Genomic DNA, 18,216 nt, shown 5'->3' on the forward strand with positions numbered 1-18,216 from the left:
TGGATCAGTTTTTCCATTATATTGCTTTATAGTGGGATATTTAAACTTATCTGGGAATGGCTCGTCGAGGATAGCTCGGCTGAGGGGGCTTCCTATGCCAAGCAAGGTAACCGGTCTCGACATAGCTTTGTTCCCCTTCTGTTTGGCTAGTTCAGCCTGGACCAGTCGTGTGACTTCGGCACCTATCGATTTCCTGTCCGGGTGGTCGTTGCCCGAGCTATGTACACTTTCAGCTACTTCCTTCCTGGCTGGCGGGACTCCTGCCCTAGCAGCCTGCAGAGGTTCCACCACCGGATCTGGCACTTCTCTTCCCAAGCCGGTTGTATTACGCGGTCTATCCGGTGGTAGGTCCTCTCCGTGCAATCCCTCCCTTGGAGGAATAGGAGCGTTCTGGCCTTCTGCTCCCAGAACTGTAGCGCCTTCAGCAGGTATACCCCGACCTCCGGTCACCCGTGTCGTGCTTGGATGCACTGGGGTTGGAGTCGTAGCAGCGTTGTATCCTGGGTAATACTGGGCCATGACAGCAAGATGCACTTGCTGGGCCTGATGCAACTGGCGAGCCATGTATTCCAGATATTCTTGAGCTTGTAAGACCGCAGGGGGTATATCTTGTCCAGAAACCATTCCCGTTCCGATTGGCACCGGTGTAGTGTCTACCGGAAAACTGAGTTGAGTGGGAGGTAACGTGTTGTGGAGGAAGCTCTGTGGAACGGTGGTCCCCGGGGTGGATAGAGTGGTATGACCAGCATCGGAGGTGAATGGGCTCACCCTAGGATAGTTCTCCATCCCATACAAAGGTACAAAACCAGCTCCGCTGCCAGAGGCTCTGGATCCTCCAATCTGAGTGTTGGCCGGAGGTGTTAAACCAGTGATCACAGAAGTACGACCACTGGCAGAACTTCCCCCAACCGGAGTAGTATCCGCGACCGTCTCCAGAGGGTCTATCCTCTCAATGACAGGGTCATTAGCCATTGTTTTTCAATCAGAATCACGCAACAATGTCACAAACTCAGACAAAAGAAGAGAAAATGGGATATTAAACGTTTCCCACAGACGGCGCCAAGTGATAAATCACCAACGCCTGGACCGGTCTGATGAACCTGAAAGAACAAGAACACAGAAAGTCAGACGAAATACCGGTGGGGGTCACCGGCAATTCGCTCCGACGATCTAGTCAGTACTTCTTTGGAGAAGAAGAAAGAAGAGGAGAAAAGAAGAGAAAAGAGTGTAGAGTGAGAAAAAGAGTACCTTTAGGGTTTTTGGTAAGGTGGTTTATATAGGTTCACCTGGCACGTGTGTTCCGTAGTGGATCCCTGCTCTTCTTTTGGTCCCCACAAAATCGGTTACCTGACGTGGTTTCTTTTTGGTACGTCTCGTTCGTCGAGTGAGATATGCGTCGCATAGAATCTTCTTAAGTGTCAGGGGAAACTGTCAGAGTTTGTTATTATAAATGTTTAATTCGGTTTACGGGTATGCTCGGTAGGAAATCAGTTCTACTACTTGATGGTGCTCTATTCCGGGATATGTGAATCAAGATCTGGTCATCTTTCAACTTTCCTTTTTAGTAAGTCGGTTGCGTTAATTATTAGACACCGGGTTCCCTTATTTGCCTGATCTGGTGTAATCCGGTATGGAAGAGGCTATTTTACCGCCTACGTATCTCGGGACTCGTTATCATTTAGTAATATACTGATACTATAATTCATTTCTTCAATTTTCTTTCAAACTAGAATGACATGAGTCACTGTCAATTGCAGGACTATAGAAATTTCCAATATATTTTTGAGTTTACCAGGTCCGCATTCTTCCCTTAAAACCTTCTTTTGAGCTGAAAGTAGAAAATAAACAAAAGGAAAACTGGAAATTAAGTATCCTCCCATATCTAAGTTCAACATTTTTTTCAGATCTATGTAATTATGAGATTAAATTTAAAATCGATGGTTGGGATTTTATAATTATGCAACAACCTATTCTCAAAAATTGAATTTATATCTTTTTCAAATTTCAATCAATCGTTAATTTAAAAATATAAATTATACGAGCATATATATGTCCAGTTTAGAAGTCTGGGTTTATTAACGTCCTTTTGTTTCTAAACGTTTTTATTTCTTTACTTGATCTGTATATTTAAAAAAATAATTTTATGAAGTTCTTTTATTTCTTTACGTATACTTTCGAAAACATTTGTACTTGATCTATGCTATTTTTTCACTTTTATTGACAGAAAGACCTCATATAAATATTTTCAAGAGTACAGGGACCTAATAAAAAACTCTTAAAAAATACCTTTTAAAATTTAAATTTTACTTCCTGAATCTTTTATAAAAAAATTACTTCTCTTAATTGACCTAATCAGAAAATTAAATTATCAAAAATAAAATATATTCTAACCCCTAAATTTATTTTTTCAGTTAATAGCTTTATGATAGTAGCCAAAGCAAATATCTTTTACCAATGAATTGCATCTCAAATGATATTAGCGTTAGTCATCATTTTGCCAAGTATAATTTACTTTTGATAAATATTTCTCAACTGGAAAATGTCAAATTTGGTTAAAATTGTAAAAGAAAATTGATTTGTCTTGCAAATATGTGTAATTGGTTTGAATTGGAATGTATTTATCGAAATCACATAACAATTGATAAAATTTTCAAATTTAGTTATAAATAAAATAATTAGAAAAAATTCTGTAAATAACCCTTCTAAGAATGTCGTATGGAAAAGTGAGTTTGGCAAAAGCTAATCCAAACAAAAAGGAAAAAAGGAAAAAAAAAAAAGACCATGTCAAATATTGGACTATAATTCAATTCTTGACAAAGTTATGTAGTAGTGGCTTGTGGCTATTCCACTTCACAAACTCTATATATACCTTATAATCCAACCTTAAACACCACCACCATAGCTTACACTTACAAATTTCTCAATCCATTTTCACCAACTCTAACTCATAATGGCTCCATCTCAAAGTTTTTCTGACTCAGACCACGGCTCATTGTTCAACTTCGTGGTCCGAGATGGTAATGGTGTAAAGGGCATGGTGGACTCAGGATTATCAAAGGTACCACAGCAGTATGTGCAGCCTCAACAAGAGAGAATCGACGAGCACAACGCAACCTTAAATCATAGCCCACCGATTGACCTGTCGAAACTCGACGGTCCTGACCGTGACCTAGTGGTGAATGAAATTGCTAGAGCCGCTGAGACTCTCGGGTTCTTCCAGGTGGTTAACCATGGCGTGCCCGTCGAGCTGCTCGAGTTGCTCAAGGATGCAGCTCGTGATTTCTTTGGCCAGCCGGCTGAAAATAAAGCTGTATATTGTAAGGGTGTGAGCCCTAGTCCGTTGGTTAAGTATGGTACGAGTTTTGTGCCGGAAAAAGAAAAGGCGTTGGAATGGAAAGATTATGTGAGCATGATTTATACTGATGATGCTGAAGCACTTCGAGTTTGGCCTAAAGAATGCAAGTAAGAACTCTCTTCACATAAGCTTTAATTTTAGCTCTAAATTTTATTATTTGATTTCTTTCAGTTCACTAGAAAAACAAAATTAAGCTTGGAGAAATTCTTAGGTCACAGATTAAGAGTTTCTTTAATTTTTGGCGTAAATAATAATCCATGTTTCCTTGAGACAAAATATTTATATTTCCATCAGCATTTGTCATATGTATGTCATATTTTTAAATTTTATTAGTTCTTAACAAAAGTTTCCAAATATATCTACATAATAATTATTGTATATAAAACTGATATTTTATAAAAATCATAATAATTATTGTTGCTTTTTTTAATTGAGATTTACATTATATTTTTTGTATTATTTTATTTTTACTAAAAATAATTAGTTATAACTAGACTCGTTGCTTTTAAACTAGGGGTGGGCAAAAAAACCGGCCAAACCGCAAAACCGAACCGAAACCGAAAAACCGAACCGGAAAATATGATTAACCGGTCCAAAAGTTTAGGTTTAGGTTTTGATTTTTGATTTTTATGGTTAATGGTTTAGGTTTAGGTTTTAGAATTTTAAAAACCGCGGTTAACCGGTTTATAAATAATATATATTTTTATAGATTATATATATATATATATCCATACATATGTTTTTAATTATTAAAATAAAATATATTTTAGAATCTACATATATAAAAATTCTAAACAAAAAAAATATTTAAAAAATATTTTATTTATCAATATATTTTTATTTTATGAGTATATATATATATATATATATATATATATATAACTTTACTTTTCTTAATAAAATATTTATATACCTAATTCAAATAGGAATAAATAAAATTTATATTTTAATAATTAAATAGAATGAAAATTAAATTTTAATTATTAGACTATATTTAAAATTTTATCTTTTTTATATCTAATTTTTTTAATGGTTACATGGTTAAAAACCGCAAAACCGAAAAACCAAACCGTTTTAAATGGTTAACCGATTTAATGGTTAACCATTTAAAATTTTAGGTTTAGGTTTTTAATATTAAAAACCGAACTACTATGGACCGGTTTACATATTACCCTCGTGGACCGGTTAACCGGTCCATGCCCACCCCTATTTTAAACCACCGTCAAATATTTGCAAGTAAAAAAGATTATACAGTACTCCACAATCCAAATAAATTATTAGCTAAAATCTCACTAGTTAGCTAATAAAATTAGTCAACAAATACCTACTTCATTAATCTATTCATAAATTTGAAACCTTTTCAACTCGTATCCACAATTCAAATATAAATTACTGTTATTTCGCGGCCATGGACGATTTTAATTTCAATAACTAATGATTTATAACTCAAATGATATAAATACTATTATTCATGATGTATTAATATTATATTTTTCAGAGATATAGCTTTGGAATATATAAGAACATCAATGAGAATGGTGAGGAAACTACTAGAAGCTTTAATGGAGAAGCTCGAAGTGAAAGTAGATGACGCCGTAATTGAAGCGTTAACTGGGTTGAAGATGGTGAACATGAATTATTATCCAGTATGTCCAAATCCAGAACTAACGGTCGGGGTAGGGCGTCACTCAGATCTTGGGACCCTGACTGTATTATTACAAGATGGAATTGGCGGTCTGCATGTCAAAGTTGAAGAGAATGTGGACGGTAAGAAGAAAGGTGATTGGATAGAAATTCCGCCTATTTCTGGTGCTTTGGTCATCAACGTCGGTGATACGCTGCAGGTTTGAGTTTTCTACATTTAATTTAAATTAATTACTCTCATAATTTTTCGTTAATTAGTCATCGTTATACTTGACTAAATAATTTTTTTAATTAAAGGACAAAAGGTCATATATGTTCCTAATATTTAGTTCCAAATCATTTATGCTCTCATAATTCGAAGAGATGTAAATATACTTCTAATACTTTTTAATGGGCTTATTTAGACCATTAATATTTTTCAAAAAAAGGCCAAATACGCCCATAACTGTGTTAAGTGTAAGGGGCTATATAGTTGATTTAAGAACGTCAGAGGCATATTTACACCTTTTCGAACCATGAGAGCATAAATGATCCTGAGCCAAACGTTAGTGGCAATATATAGCTCTTATCCTTTAATTAAATTCTGATCAACCTCTTTTTAAAATTTGATTAGCAAAAAATTAATGTTTTTAAAATAGTTACTTTTAGTTAAATATAATTGTTTTTAACACCGCATTGTGTTGGAGCGATAAAGACTCATTTCTTCTTAAATAAAAAAATTTAGTTTCAAATCCTGAATATCGAACAACGAAATAATTTTTAGGATATTTTTGACATACTATGGGTTTTACTCGCTCGGTTTGGTCGAGAAAATGCCTCTGAATATCAAACGGTGCCTATAAAAAAAATATAGTTGCTATTGGTTTCAAATTTTAATATATTTTAACTTTGAAAATAATTACAGCATATATAGTCAATGGAAAATTATTTGTATTTATACTTTTTTACTCGTTTTTCAAAGTACGTTAACTTCATATATATTTTTCTGAAGTTAACTTCATATACACTTTAACAAAATATATTAATTTTATATCTCCTTATATTTTTTAGGGTTAATGGCGTAAAAAATCATAAACTTTAGCGTGTTTTGCAAATTTAACATATACTTTCGATTTTGGCAAATTAAAACACAAATTTTTTATTTTTTGCAATTTTAGCACCGATCAATTTTCCTTCAAAAAAATAGAGAAAAATGCTGACGTGGACGCAGGAATAGTGGTTATTCCGGTGTACACATCAGCATTTCTTTCACGAAAAATTGATCGGTGCTAAAATTGCCAAAAATCAAAAGTTTGTGTATTAATTTGCCAAAATTGAAAGTTTATGTTAAATTTGCAAAACACGCTAAATTTTGTGATTTTTTACGCAATTAAGCCTATTTTTTATACATTTTAGTATTTTTTATGCTTTTATATTTGTATGCTACTATTTAAAAAGGTTGTGACATTAATTTAAACTTTAAAGAAGTAAATTCAAAAATCAACACTAATAGTTTTAAATTTTTATTTATTTTCAACACACTATTTTTAATTATTTTGTAGATATTGAGCAACGGAAAGTATAAAAGTGCAGAGCATAGAGTGCGGACTACAAGCAAAGAATCAAGAGTTTCAGTCCCGATTTTCACAATTCCAAAAGGAACAGAAAAGATCGGACCGTTGGCTGAAGTGGTGGAGAAAGATGGGGTGGCTCGTTACAGAGAAGTGGTATTCCAAGATTATATGAACAATTTCTTTAGCAATGCTCATGATGGAAAAAAGTCTCTTGACTTTGCAAGGATCTATTAATACTTTTCTTTTCAAATAGATCCTTTTTTTTTGTCAATAATGTCTTTTTTTTCCCTCTTGTCATGATGTATCTTAGAATAAGCTTCTGGGTGTAACAGAAGAAACATATGACATGCGTGTTCTCTTGTCATGATTTAACTTTTTTAAATCCGCCTCTCCGAGGACCGGAATGATTATCCATGTCCGATGGGTTTACATCCATTCTCCCTAACGTAACATTTTCGGAATTGTGGATGCATATTTATACTCATCAACAACAAGATTGATTATTTAAACATCTTAATTCTAAAAATTAATTTAAATCTATTATTTTAAGGGAAAAAGGTCATTTATGCCCTTAAGGTTTGCCTCTAAGATCAAGTAAGTCCTCAACGTCTAAAAAGGTTCAAATAAACCCCTAACATCTTAAAAAAAATGAACAATTGAGCCCCCGATTTGGACAGTCAAGCACTTAGCGTATTATTTATGCGTCAAAATTAGGGGCCTGTTTGTTCATACTTAAAATGTTAGGGGCACATTTTAACCTTTCCGGACGTTGAGGGCTTCCTTGTTCCTCGAGTTAAACTTTAAAGGCATAAATGACCCTTTTTCCTTATTTTAAAGGCCTAATGATCAAGAAAAGTAAAACGTTTGCGGAGAGTTTTCGTTCTTTTCAAACTTTGAAATGTCTCGTTAATGTCCAAAATCATATCATATTGTAACTCAAAAAAGAGTGTACTAATGCTGATTTGTCCCTCACGCGGACATTCACATATTTGTCATGTATGAAAAAATAATAGAAAATATTAGAAATAATCTATTTATAACTTAATTTATAAATATACTTTAAATTTGAAATTTAATTTCTATTATTTTTAGTTGTACTTTCGTTTAGTTTTAACTTATTTATATTTTTTACTCTTTTTTGTGTGCACATGCTATTTTTCATTTTTTCCCTTCTGTTTTTTATATTTTTTGTCTTTTCATTATATGGAATACGTTTTTTCTAAGTCTTTTCAGCCAGTTCAAAATCATCTAGAAAATCTTCTTCTTCTTTTCTTCATATTTGTTCATTGTTTTTCGTTGTTTTTTAGAATTTTTTTTATTTGTAATGCGTTTTTCTAGATCTTCTTCAGCCTATTTAAAGTTGTATTCTTTTGGGTTTCATTCTTCTTCTCTACATCTATTTTTTCAACTTCTTTCTGTTTTCGTATATTTTTACTTAAAATTCGATGAATTAACCTTTTCACGATTATAAGTGTAATATATTATGCTGCATTTTTCTAATAACATTTTTGAAAATATTTACTCTTTCTCTGACGTTTTTCAAAAAAATTGACGGATTCATCATTTTTACAATTTTATATGCAGAGAATTTGTTTTGATTTATGAAACTGTTTGCAACCGTTTGGAACTGTATGAAAACCATCTGAAACTATTTTTTAGCGATTGGTTTTGAAACTGTATGAAAATCATTTGAAATCTTTATAAATTGTTTTTTAGAAACAGTTGCAAAACTATCTGTTTGAAACTATTTTTAGAAAAAAAAATACAAATTGTGTGTTAAAAAATGTTGGAAACCGTTTGCACCCTTTTATAAATTGTTTTTCAAAAAAGGCTGCAAAATCTTTGGAAACTATAAAACTTTTGCAAACTGTTCGAAGAAAAAGGTTGCAAATTTTGTTTTTAAAGACCGTTTGAAACCATTTGAAATCCGGTTATAAACTGTTTTAAAAGACAATTACAACACTGTATTTCAGAGACCGTTTGACCCCTTTTTATAAACTGTCTATTAAAAACAATTGTCAAAATAATTTAGAAACCGTTTAAAACTGTTTACTACTATTTTTCTCAAAAATACGCTAAAATCAGATTTAGAATAAAAATCTAAAGCGCAAGAGTCCAAAAAATAAACTCCAAACATGCTCGATTATGACTTTCAAGTTTTGCTTTAGGGGTTATATTTTTCAAATATTATTGTTTTTTTAAGTATTTTTCTAAAGATTCAAAATCAATTTTTTGAGGTTTGGACATAATTAAGACTTTCATTAACGACATACTAAAGACTTTCGCAAAATATTTTTCCTTTTTTTAATAACTTTTTGCATTTTTTGGTTTATATTTTTCATACATGGCAGCTCACGTCAATGACTCATCAGCATGACACGTTTGTTTTTAACTTGGGACAGTTCTGAAATAATATATTACTATATTGGCTATTATCAAATCCTCTATGTCACACGTTATTCTTAAAATAAATTGTCTTAATCCGTATGTGAAGTACAACACTCTCCAGCAAAATAGTAATAATACATTCAACAAACCAGAATATTATACAAATTTTATCAGAAGAACAAAATGAATTTTAGAGAAGAGGAGATATATAAAATTATATCAAATAGTGTCTTGTTTGATTTGTTGGAAATCAAAATTGCATAGTCATATATAATTTGTAATATTTATTAGCTAGAGAGACAAAGATGTCACAATATTTATTTGGAGGTTATAAAAAATTAAAAGATAAAGTTAAAAAAACAATTAAAAATGCAAAAAAGAAATGAACAATAAAAATGTAAAAAAAGACAAGAAGTAATTAAATAAACTAGTGGTATACATATTCATTGTCCCCACCATTCACTTAGTATAAAATTGGAGGCGTTATTTCTAACCAATGTGGAAGTGGACACATTTTTTTCAATATTAATTTTACACTTTTATTTAACATTTTCAATATAATATATATGATTTGCCAAGGATTTTGTACACCTAAGAAATACCCGTAATTGCCATATTATTCTAATTTTATCCCCAAATATGTGTAAATCAGAGAAAAATTTCAATAAATCTTTCAAATTAAGATAACTGTAAATATTTAAAAAGAATTAATGTAACAAAATTTTTGGATTTGAAAAAATATTAAGCCTTCTTTATCGGCCCAATGTTTTAAAAAAACTATGATCTTTTAACTTCTTTTCAATTCTACTCCGACGTTAAAAAGTGGTCATTTTATTCTATTTTACTTTTTTTGTTTAAATTGTACTTTTAAGCATTAAATTAATCTTTTTTTATTTGAAAAAAAATCTTCATATTTAACATATATTAAAAATAGCAGTTAATGTTATAAATTACACAAAAAACTATTCGTCTCCATAAATTAAAATAATTTTTATATATAAATTTTATATATACATAGTTAATTTAAAATAAAAAGTCAAACTCGACCACCCGCAACCGCCGAAAACTGACTGAAACCGACCCATCTTCCATGGGAAAGATGTACCCAGATCTGAGTTCGTCCTCCATGACAAAGACGAACCAGTGGATTCGACTTCCTCTCTATTCGTCTTTCCTGAGGAAGACAAACCCAAGGAAGACGAACCATCTCCATGGAAGACGAACCCAGATTTGGACTCGTCTTTTATGGAGAAGACGAGTCGATTTTGGATGGTCGGGATGAGTTTGATATTTTTCTATTTAAAAAATAAATTATGTATGTATTAAATTAATTTAAATTTAGTCAAAGTAATTCAAAATTTAAATTAATTTTAATTAGATTATGGTTTTTTTGTAAGTTTTTAAAATTCAAGGATTTATTTTCTATTTTTTAAATAAAAATTATATAATTTTATCCTTAAACTTGGTTAATTGAATAATTTCATCGTTTAAATAAATAACTTATTAAAAAATTAAAAAATTGAGATACAATTAAAACAAAAAAATACAAAATAAAATAAAATTGATCACTTTTTAATGATAGGGTGGAATTGAAAATGGCTAAAAAAGAAATTTAATGTTAGGATCCAAATGTTTCCATCATAGAACTCATGGATTCAAACCCAAAATGTTCAATTTATTTTTTGATTTTAAAAATATAAAAGTCATAAGCATTAGATTTGGTTCAGATTTTTTTAGAAAATGGGTTCAAAATCCAACAGAACCGTATTAAATAATTTATTTAATTAATACCTATAAAATCTCAACAATATTCAGTGATCTCATTGAACTCTTGAATTCTTGGCTTTGGTGGCATATACCAACCACAATAATGTATAGGTCTTTCTTAGAAACTTGATATATATGTAAACTCCGTGTTGTATCCATTGCAAATTGCAATTCTAACAAGAATTAATGTGTTTTTCTAACTTTTAATCATATCAACAAGAATTAGTGTGTTTTTCTAACACATAATCAAATCAATATGCAAGCTTAGGAATTTTTTGTGCAAACTTAGCTGCCTGATCACCTACAAAAACTATATGTGAATTTAGGATTGGGTGACGCTATCCGCAGAGAAGTAACTGATAAGAGCGAAGCAAATATTGGTATTTGGAAAAAGTTGTCTCTCGTTTTATTTGAATGTCATTTTTTTATTTTTGATGAAAAAGACAATTATGTCAAAATAAATTAAATTGCTCTTTCATTATCAATTACTGCTCTAAGAATAGCGACATTCTTTAAGATTTTATTAATCCTAGAAGGTGAATTGAGTAAATTTAGGATTTGAAAGAACATATCCAAATTTAGTTACAAACAGAGCGATTATCAAATCTGAATTATTTTAATCCTTTAAGCAAACTGATAAAATTAACTAAAACTAAATTAACTAAATATAGCCAAAGTTATAAATATACAAAAACAAAACTGAATTAGTCGGTTAGCCTAATTACTATAGTTAAACCGATAAAATTATAAAACAACAATAGCTAAAAATATTAAAAAAACCGAGCTTATTAGTCATGTTTGTTTTATAAGTGGATGATCTTTATTAATTGGCCAAACTTGAAGTACTTAATCTCACTAAATGGAAAACCAATTAATAAAGATCATACTAATTTTAATTGAAATACTCTCAGTTAATGATATTCATCGATTGATTATCACAATTATTATTATCATACGTCAAACAACAAACGAATGGTTCACAATTTTACTAGCTAATTATGTTCACATAAGAATTTATAATTTAATACCGTGTATAATACAAATGGAGTTTCTCATGATGTTTTCCTTTCACACGGTCAAGACTTTTTTGTCCAAAACTAGTCTTTTGGGGGTGAAAGAAAAAAATAAAAAGTGAAAGAAAAGAAAAAAGGGCGGGTCAAAACAAGACTGCGACTACCATACCATTTCAGACATGACCAAAGCGTTCTTGACATAATGTATTAGTTACTACTCCACTTCACAAACTATATATATATTGCCAAATAAAACCAAGCTTATTACACTCAACAAATTTATCAATCCGCAATTAAATTTAACCAGCACTAACATATAATGGCTCCGGCTCCAAGTTTTTCCCATTCAGACGGCTCATTGTTCGATTTCGTGGTACGAGACGGCAATGGCGTCAAGGGCATGGTCGACTCGGGACTGTCAAAGGTACCACGACAATATGTGCAACCTCAACGAGAAAGAATAGACAAACAAAACGCGACACTAAATAATAACCCGCCTATTGACTTGTCAAAACTCGACGGTCCTGACCATGAGCTAGTGGTGAATGAAATTGCTAGAGCCGCTGAGACTCTCGGGTTCTTCCAGGTGGTGAACCATGGCGTGCCTGTCGAGCTGCTCGAGTCACTCAAGGATGCGGCTCATAGTTTCTTTGGCCAGCCACCTGAAAATAAAGCTATGTATCGTAAGGGTGTGAGCCCTAGTCCATTGGTTAAGTATGGTACCAGTTTTGTGCCGGAAAAAGAGAAGGCATTGGAGTGGAAAGACTATATCAGCATGGTTTACACCAATGATATTGAAGCACTTCAAGTTTGGCCTAAAGAATGCAAGTAAGAACTTTCTTTAATTACATGATATAAGCTTATCTCTAGCTCTAACTTTTTATTAGGTTTTCTTCTAGTTCACATGCATGAAAAAAAGAAGATGTCCAAACTTAATCTTGGAGAAATTCATAGGTGAAATCAGTTAACCTTATAGGAAAATAAATTTTTAGATGGTGTGATGGTGGAATTGAATGAATTTTTTTAATGAATGTAGATCACACCAAATTAAGAATTTGGTTGACTTACAGTTTTTTTTGTTGGCTTAAATTAAAATATTTGTGTTAGGCAAATATTTTTCTTTCATAATGGTTAGTTGTTAGTGTTATAAAGTTTCTAAAAAAATTAGCCTCAAACTATTAACTCTATAAAAACTCGAAATTAAGACTTCAAATATGCATTTGGAGAGCTTTAACCATTTGAGTTAGATTTCACTGGCAGAGTGGTACAAAATTAATTTATTGATCCACAATTTCTTCACGTATGTCATAGGTGCGATATTCCTTAAATTTAGACATTTCGATTAATATTTTTTTTTTATCAAAATGTTGTTAAATGTGCTTTCAACTTTTTTTGGAGCATGGCCATTTTAGTATTGAATATCTAGGAGTGAGATTTAATTAACATTCTTGTATCACGTCAGCCCCAACAAATTATGTGTATATTTGACAACGTTAAACAAAATATTAAATTAAAGAGGCAATGAGCTTTGTAAAGTTGTTGGAAAATAAACTTATTTTTCCTTTTTCTGTAATATTCATATTATTTTTAGTTATTTATATATTTTAAAAATAATGGATGACGCTATTGCTAGAACAACATTTGATAATAACATTGCAAAATATTTTATTTTGATAAAATCATCCTCCTTTATTGATTACATAAAGATGGATTCTAATTAGAAAATGATATTTTTGTCAAAATAAAAAATATTATTCTGCCCCCTATCAACTATTGCTCTGGAAATAGCGCCACATAAAATAATTAGCTTTAATGACAATTTAGACATGTAATTAATTTCACAACTTTTAAATCAACATCTTACACCCGTATCAATTGAACTACCCTAAATTGGCTGGTTGCTAGTGAAAAAATTTAATACAATTTTTTAGCTATTTCACATCTTCTGCTAGATATGAAATCGACATTATTAGTTATAATCTCACTAGTTAAAATTAGTCAATACCTAATTCATTTATGTATTCATAGTGTCGCCACCTTTTCAAATCGTTTCTCCAATTCAAACCTAAATAATTGTTTTTTTTTATTTGCGGCCACATGCAATCTTTCAATAACTAGAAATTATTCATGTACTATTTTTCAATTTTCAGAGATGTCGCTCTCGAATATATAAGAACATCAATTAAAATGGTGAGAAAACTACTAGAAGCTTTAATGGAGAAGCTTGAAGTGAAAATAGATGACGCCAAAATTGATGCATTAATTGGGATGAAGATGGTGAACATGAATTATTATCCAAAATGTCCAAATCCAGAGCTAACGGTTGGAGTAGGGCGTCACTCAGATTTTGGGACCCTAACTGTATTATTACAAGATGGCATCGGTGGTCTATATGTCAAAGTTGAGGAGAATACTGTAGATGGCGAGAAATTGGGGGACTGGGTGGAAATTCCACCAATTCCTGGTGCTTTGGTCATCAATGTTGGTGATACTTTACAGGTTTGAGTTAATGCATGATAGCTTTGAAAAATAATGCATTATTAAATTAAAGATTTGTTGAAAAATAACTTTGTGCATTATTAAATTAAAGATTTGTTGAATAAGTAAAATGAATTTATACACTCCACAAAATAAAAATAAGATATAACTCGATATCTTGAGTTATTTTCATGATAAATTAGTCCATATTTAAAATACTAACAAAAAATAATAATATAATAGTAATATAATCATAAAAAAATAGTAAAATATAAAGCTTTCATAAATTAATAGATGATCTCTTAAAAATTTATGATTTTCTACTAATGTACTTTAAAAATAAGTTAAAAGATTAAAAAAGTATTAATTTCTATCAATTAATTAGATTTTTCATTTCTTTTATTTATCACTTTTATATAATTATTAAAATTTATAAAATCGACAAACTAAACTGTCAAAATGATTTTTTAAAAATATTGCTATCAACTTGGTCATAATTGTGAATATATAAAATTATTTTAGCTTTAATAAATATATCTTGTCATATTCAACGTTTTAAAAACTGAACCAATAACCTAATCAATTCATAGTTCAACCGGTTAAATCACTGATTAACTTGTTCAAACATAATTAATTGTATTTATAATTTTATAATAAATATTAAAGCTTTATAGTATAATTCTAAACATGATGCTTCTGATTTTGTAGATATTAAGCAATGGAAAGTATAAAAGTGCAGAGCATAGAGTACGAACTACAAGCACTCGATCAAGAGTTTCAGTTCCAATATTTACAGTTCCAAAGGGAACCGAAAAAATCGGACCGTTGGCTCAAGTGGTGGCTAAGGATGGGGTGGCTCGTTATAAAGAATTGGTATTTGAAGATTATATGAACAATTTCTTCAGCAATGCACATGATGGAAAAAAGTCTCTTGACTTTGCTAGGATTTATTAAAATTTTGCTGAGATCTATTAATTTTTCTTTAATTACAAAATGGTCCCTTTTTAAGTCAATTGTTTTTACAACGCACATGATGGAAAAAAGTCTCTTGACTTAGCTAGGATTTATTAAAAGGAAAAGGGTCAAATAAGCCCCTGATATTTAGTTTATGGGTCAAATAGGCTCTCAACGTTCAAAAAAGATTAAATAAACCCCTAACGTTTTTAAATTTTATCATGTAATCCCTCCTTAAGGGTCATCGAGGACCCTAATGTATGTTAAATCGTATTAACAAGCATCCCTAAAAATGGGTTATATGATACAATTTAAAAACGTTAGAGTTCTTATTGCACTTTTCTGAACGTTGAGAGCCTACTTGACCTATAGATTAAAACGTTAGAGACTTATTTGACCCTTTTTTTTATTAAAATTTTGCTAAGATCTATTAATTTTTCTTTAATTACAAAATGGTCCCTTTTTAAGTCAATTTCTTATAATAAAGCTTCTGGATGTACCACAAGTCTCATGCCATGTATATTATGTTGCGTCCATTTGGAGATGATCTCACACGATAGTGCGATATATAATTAATTTAAGTCTTGCAGTATTAATTAATCTCTAACTATATTAATTTTAATCAATTAGTCCAAATATGATCTAGCAATCCTTTTTTTTCGCCAGCCTCCTTATTTTGAGAATTGATACACATGGCTTAGTTGAAAAATAAATTTATTTTAGTGTTAATTACGTAAGTTCATGGAGTATATTGATATTTTAAATCATAGATCGATGTTATTTTGAGAAATGATCCACTCTAATGATAAAGATGTAATCCACCTGTTCCTTTCAGATTATTTTTTTTGGAAAAAGGTGCAAAATGACCCTAATAGTTAGGCCGCATCTCCCTTACAATACTACTGTTTTTTTGTTGCAAAAATAACCTTAACGTTTTAATATTTAAACTCCTATATTAATGAGAATTGCTGCAATGTTAAATTGTTCGATGTGAAAATAAAAAATAAACAAAAAAAATACATAAAATGCCACATCATATAAATAAATTTTATTCCCCCCTTTTATTCATCTTCTTTTTCGTTTTCATTTTTATCCAAAGAAAAAATTCCAAAAAATACCAAGCTCCTAGCTTGCAAGCTTTTAACCATCTTATATTTGTATTATATTACTTTTTTGCATTTTATTTTTTTTAAATTAAACTTATTAAGTAAATTCATAAATTTTAAATTTATAAATGTAAAATTTACATGTCTATAATTTCTTAATTTGAATTAATCATTAAATTTAACAAATTTATAAAGATAATTTTAAAATAATAAAATTTTAATTAAAAATACATCATTTAAAAAAAATGACAGTTTTCAATTTTTTTTATGTATGAAATTCCAAAAGCTACCTTAAAAGGGGGTGAATAAAGTGTTTTAAAATTTAAAAGAAGATTAAGAGATAAAGATTGACTTAAGAGATTTAGAGTGATTCAGATCACAAATCGATCCTACTCCACACTCAATTAAAGATTGAGATTTTGATAATTCACTGTAAATGTGTTTTAAAGATAAACACAAACCAATACAAAGAGATTTTTTTAGAGCTAATCTCAAACTCACAAAATGATTTTTCAAGGCTAATCACAAACCTACAATTGATAATTAACAAAAAAAAAGGAAAGCAATCAATGTAAATTGATGCACAACAAATGTTTTAAAAATGAGAAATTTAATGCTTGTAATCTTTGGTTATTGATAAAGTGTCTAATCAAATAAATATAGTAGACAATGAGTATTTATAAGGCCTAATGCTTTAAAAAAATCCGACCTTTTAACCCCTTTTCAATCCTACCCTGACGTTAAAAATTGGCGATTTTGTGTTTTTGTATTTCAATTATAACCTGAAATATTAAATTGACGTTTTTTTCATTTGAAAAAAATTAAACAACGTTCTCCATGTCTAGCATATATTAATTATATATGTTGAAAATTTATTTAGATTTAATTCAATTAATTAAAAATTTAAATTAGTTTTAATTTGATTATGGTTTTTAGTTAGTTTTTAAAAATAAAAGACTTATTTGTACTTTTTTGAATGGAAATAAATTTAATTTTATCTTTAAATTTAGTTAATTAAATAATTTCATCATTTAAATAAAAAATTGTGAAAAAATAAAAAATTAGGGTACGATTGAAACGAGAAAATACGAAAAAGGGTAAAATTGACCGGTTTTCAACGTTAGGGTAGAATTGAAAAAGGGCTAAAAGGTCAGGGTTTTTTGAGGTATTAGGCCTATTTATAACCCCACCAATAAGCCCAAGAGTCTTCTAGAAGATAACTCAAGTTTGTGCAGAAAAGCACTCTGTCGCGCCTGTGATACACTTATGTCGCGTCTGTGATATTCGTGCTTCAAGGATTCAGCTAATGGGTGCAAGTCAAGTGTCAACTTTTGATAGGGAGTGCTTCGAAAGAGCCATTGGACCTCCAACGGTCACATTCATCGCGCCCGTGATGAGTGTGTAGCGCCCGTGATGAAAGTCAAAACCCTAAGAGGTTTTGGTATGGCCATGAATCTCGCCCGTGATGGATAAGATAGCGCCCGAGATATGTGTATCACGCCCGTGATGCCAAAGGCATCTTGGGCGCGATATGCCACTGTAACTTGTCAAAAATTAGATTTTTCGATTCTCGCTAGAAAGCTCTGATTCGACCCGGGATGGTTTTTATATGTTCATACACACTAATAAACATGATTAGGCTTTTTAAATTAATTTTCAGACTCAAATTTAGGATTCAAATGCGACTTGGTCCAATAATGTATAAGATAAAATTTTAAATGAAATTTTTTAGAAGAGATTTTTTAAATGTATAGTTTTTTTATAATTGTTTTCACCAAACCATGTATTTTAGTGCGATCATCAGTCATCCTTTCAAATACTACTAATTATAATTATAATTTTATAAAATAGTGTATTTATATAATATATTTAAATATTTAGTTTTTAACGTTATGCTTGTCATTTTGTAGGTATTGAGGAATCGTTTTAAAGTTAACTAATTCGGTTTAGGGGGTCAA

The 18,216-nt window shown here is 30.5% G+C and overlaps 2 protein-coding genes across 2 annotated transcripts; both read left to right on the plus strand.

Moving 5' to 3' along the window:
- The first annotated feature begins 2,862 nt into the window (after positions 1 to 2,862).
- LOC126671528 (scopoletin 8-hydroxylase-like) lies at positions 2,863 to 6,966 on the plus strand. The gene is made up of 3 exons (XM_050365305.2): positions 2,863 to 3,462; positions 4,854 to 5,199; positions 6,541 to 6,966. Exons 1-3 carry the CDS (start codon positions 2,951 to 2,953, stop codon positions 6,784 to 6,786), a joined length of 1,104 nt encoding a protein of 367 aa, XP_050221262.1. The 5' UTR covers positions 2,863 to 2,950; the 3' UTR covers positions 6,787 to 6,966.
- A 5,011-nt stretch (positions 6,967 to 11,977) lies between these two features.
- Positions 11,978 to 15,711, plus strand: LOC126671529 (scopoletin 8-hydroxylase-like). The gene is made up of 3 exons (XM_050365306.2): positions 11,978 to 12,548; positions 13,871 to 14,219; positions 14,907 to 15,711. The coding sequence occupies exons 1-3, from the start codon at positions 12,040 to 12,042 to the stop codon at positions 15,150 to 15,152; spliced, it is 1,104 nt and encodes a 367-aa protein (XP_050221263.1). The 5' UTR covers positions 11,978 to 12,039; the 3' UTR covers positions 15,153 to 15,711.
- Positions 15,712 to 18,216: the final 2,505 nt, after the last annotated feature.

Source organism: Mercurialis annua, linkage group LG3 (assembly GCF_937616625.2).
Source record: "Mercurialis annua linkage group LG3, ddMerAnnu1.2, whole genome shotgun sequence".
NCBI lineage: Eukaryota > Viridiplantae > Streptophyta > Magnoliopsida > Malpighiales > Euphorbiaceae > Mercurialis > Mercurialis annua.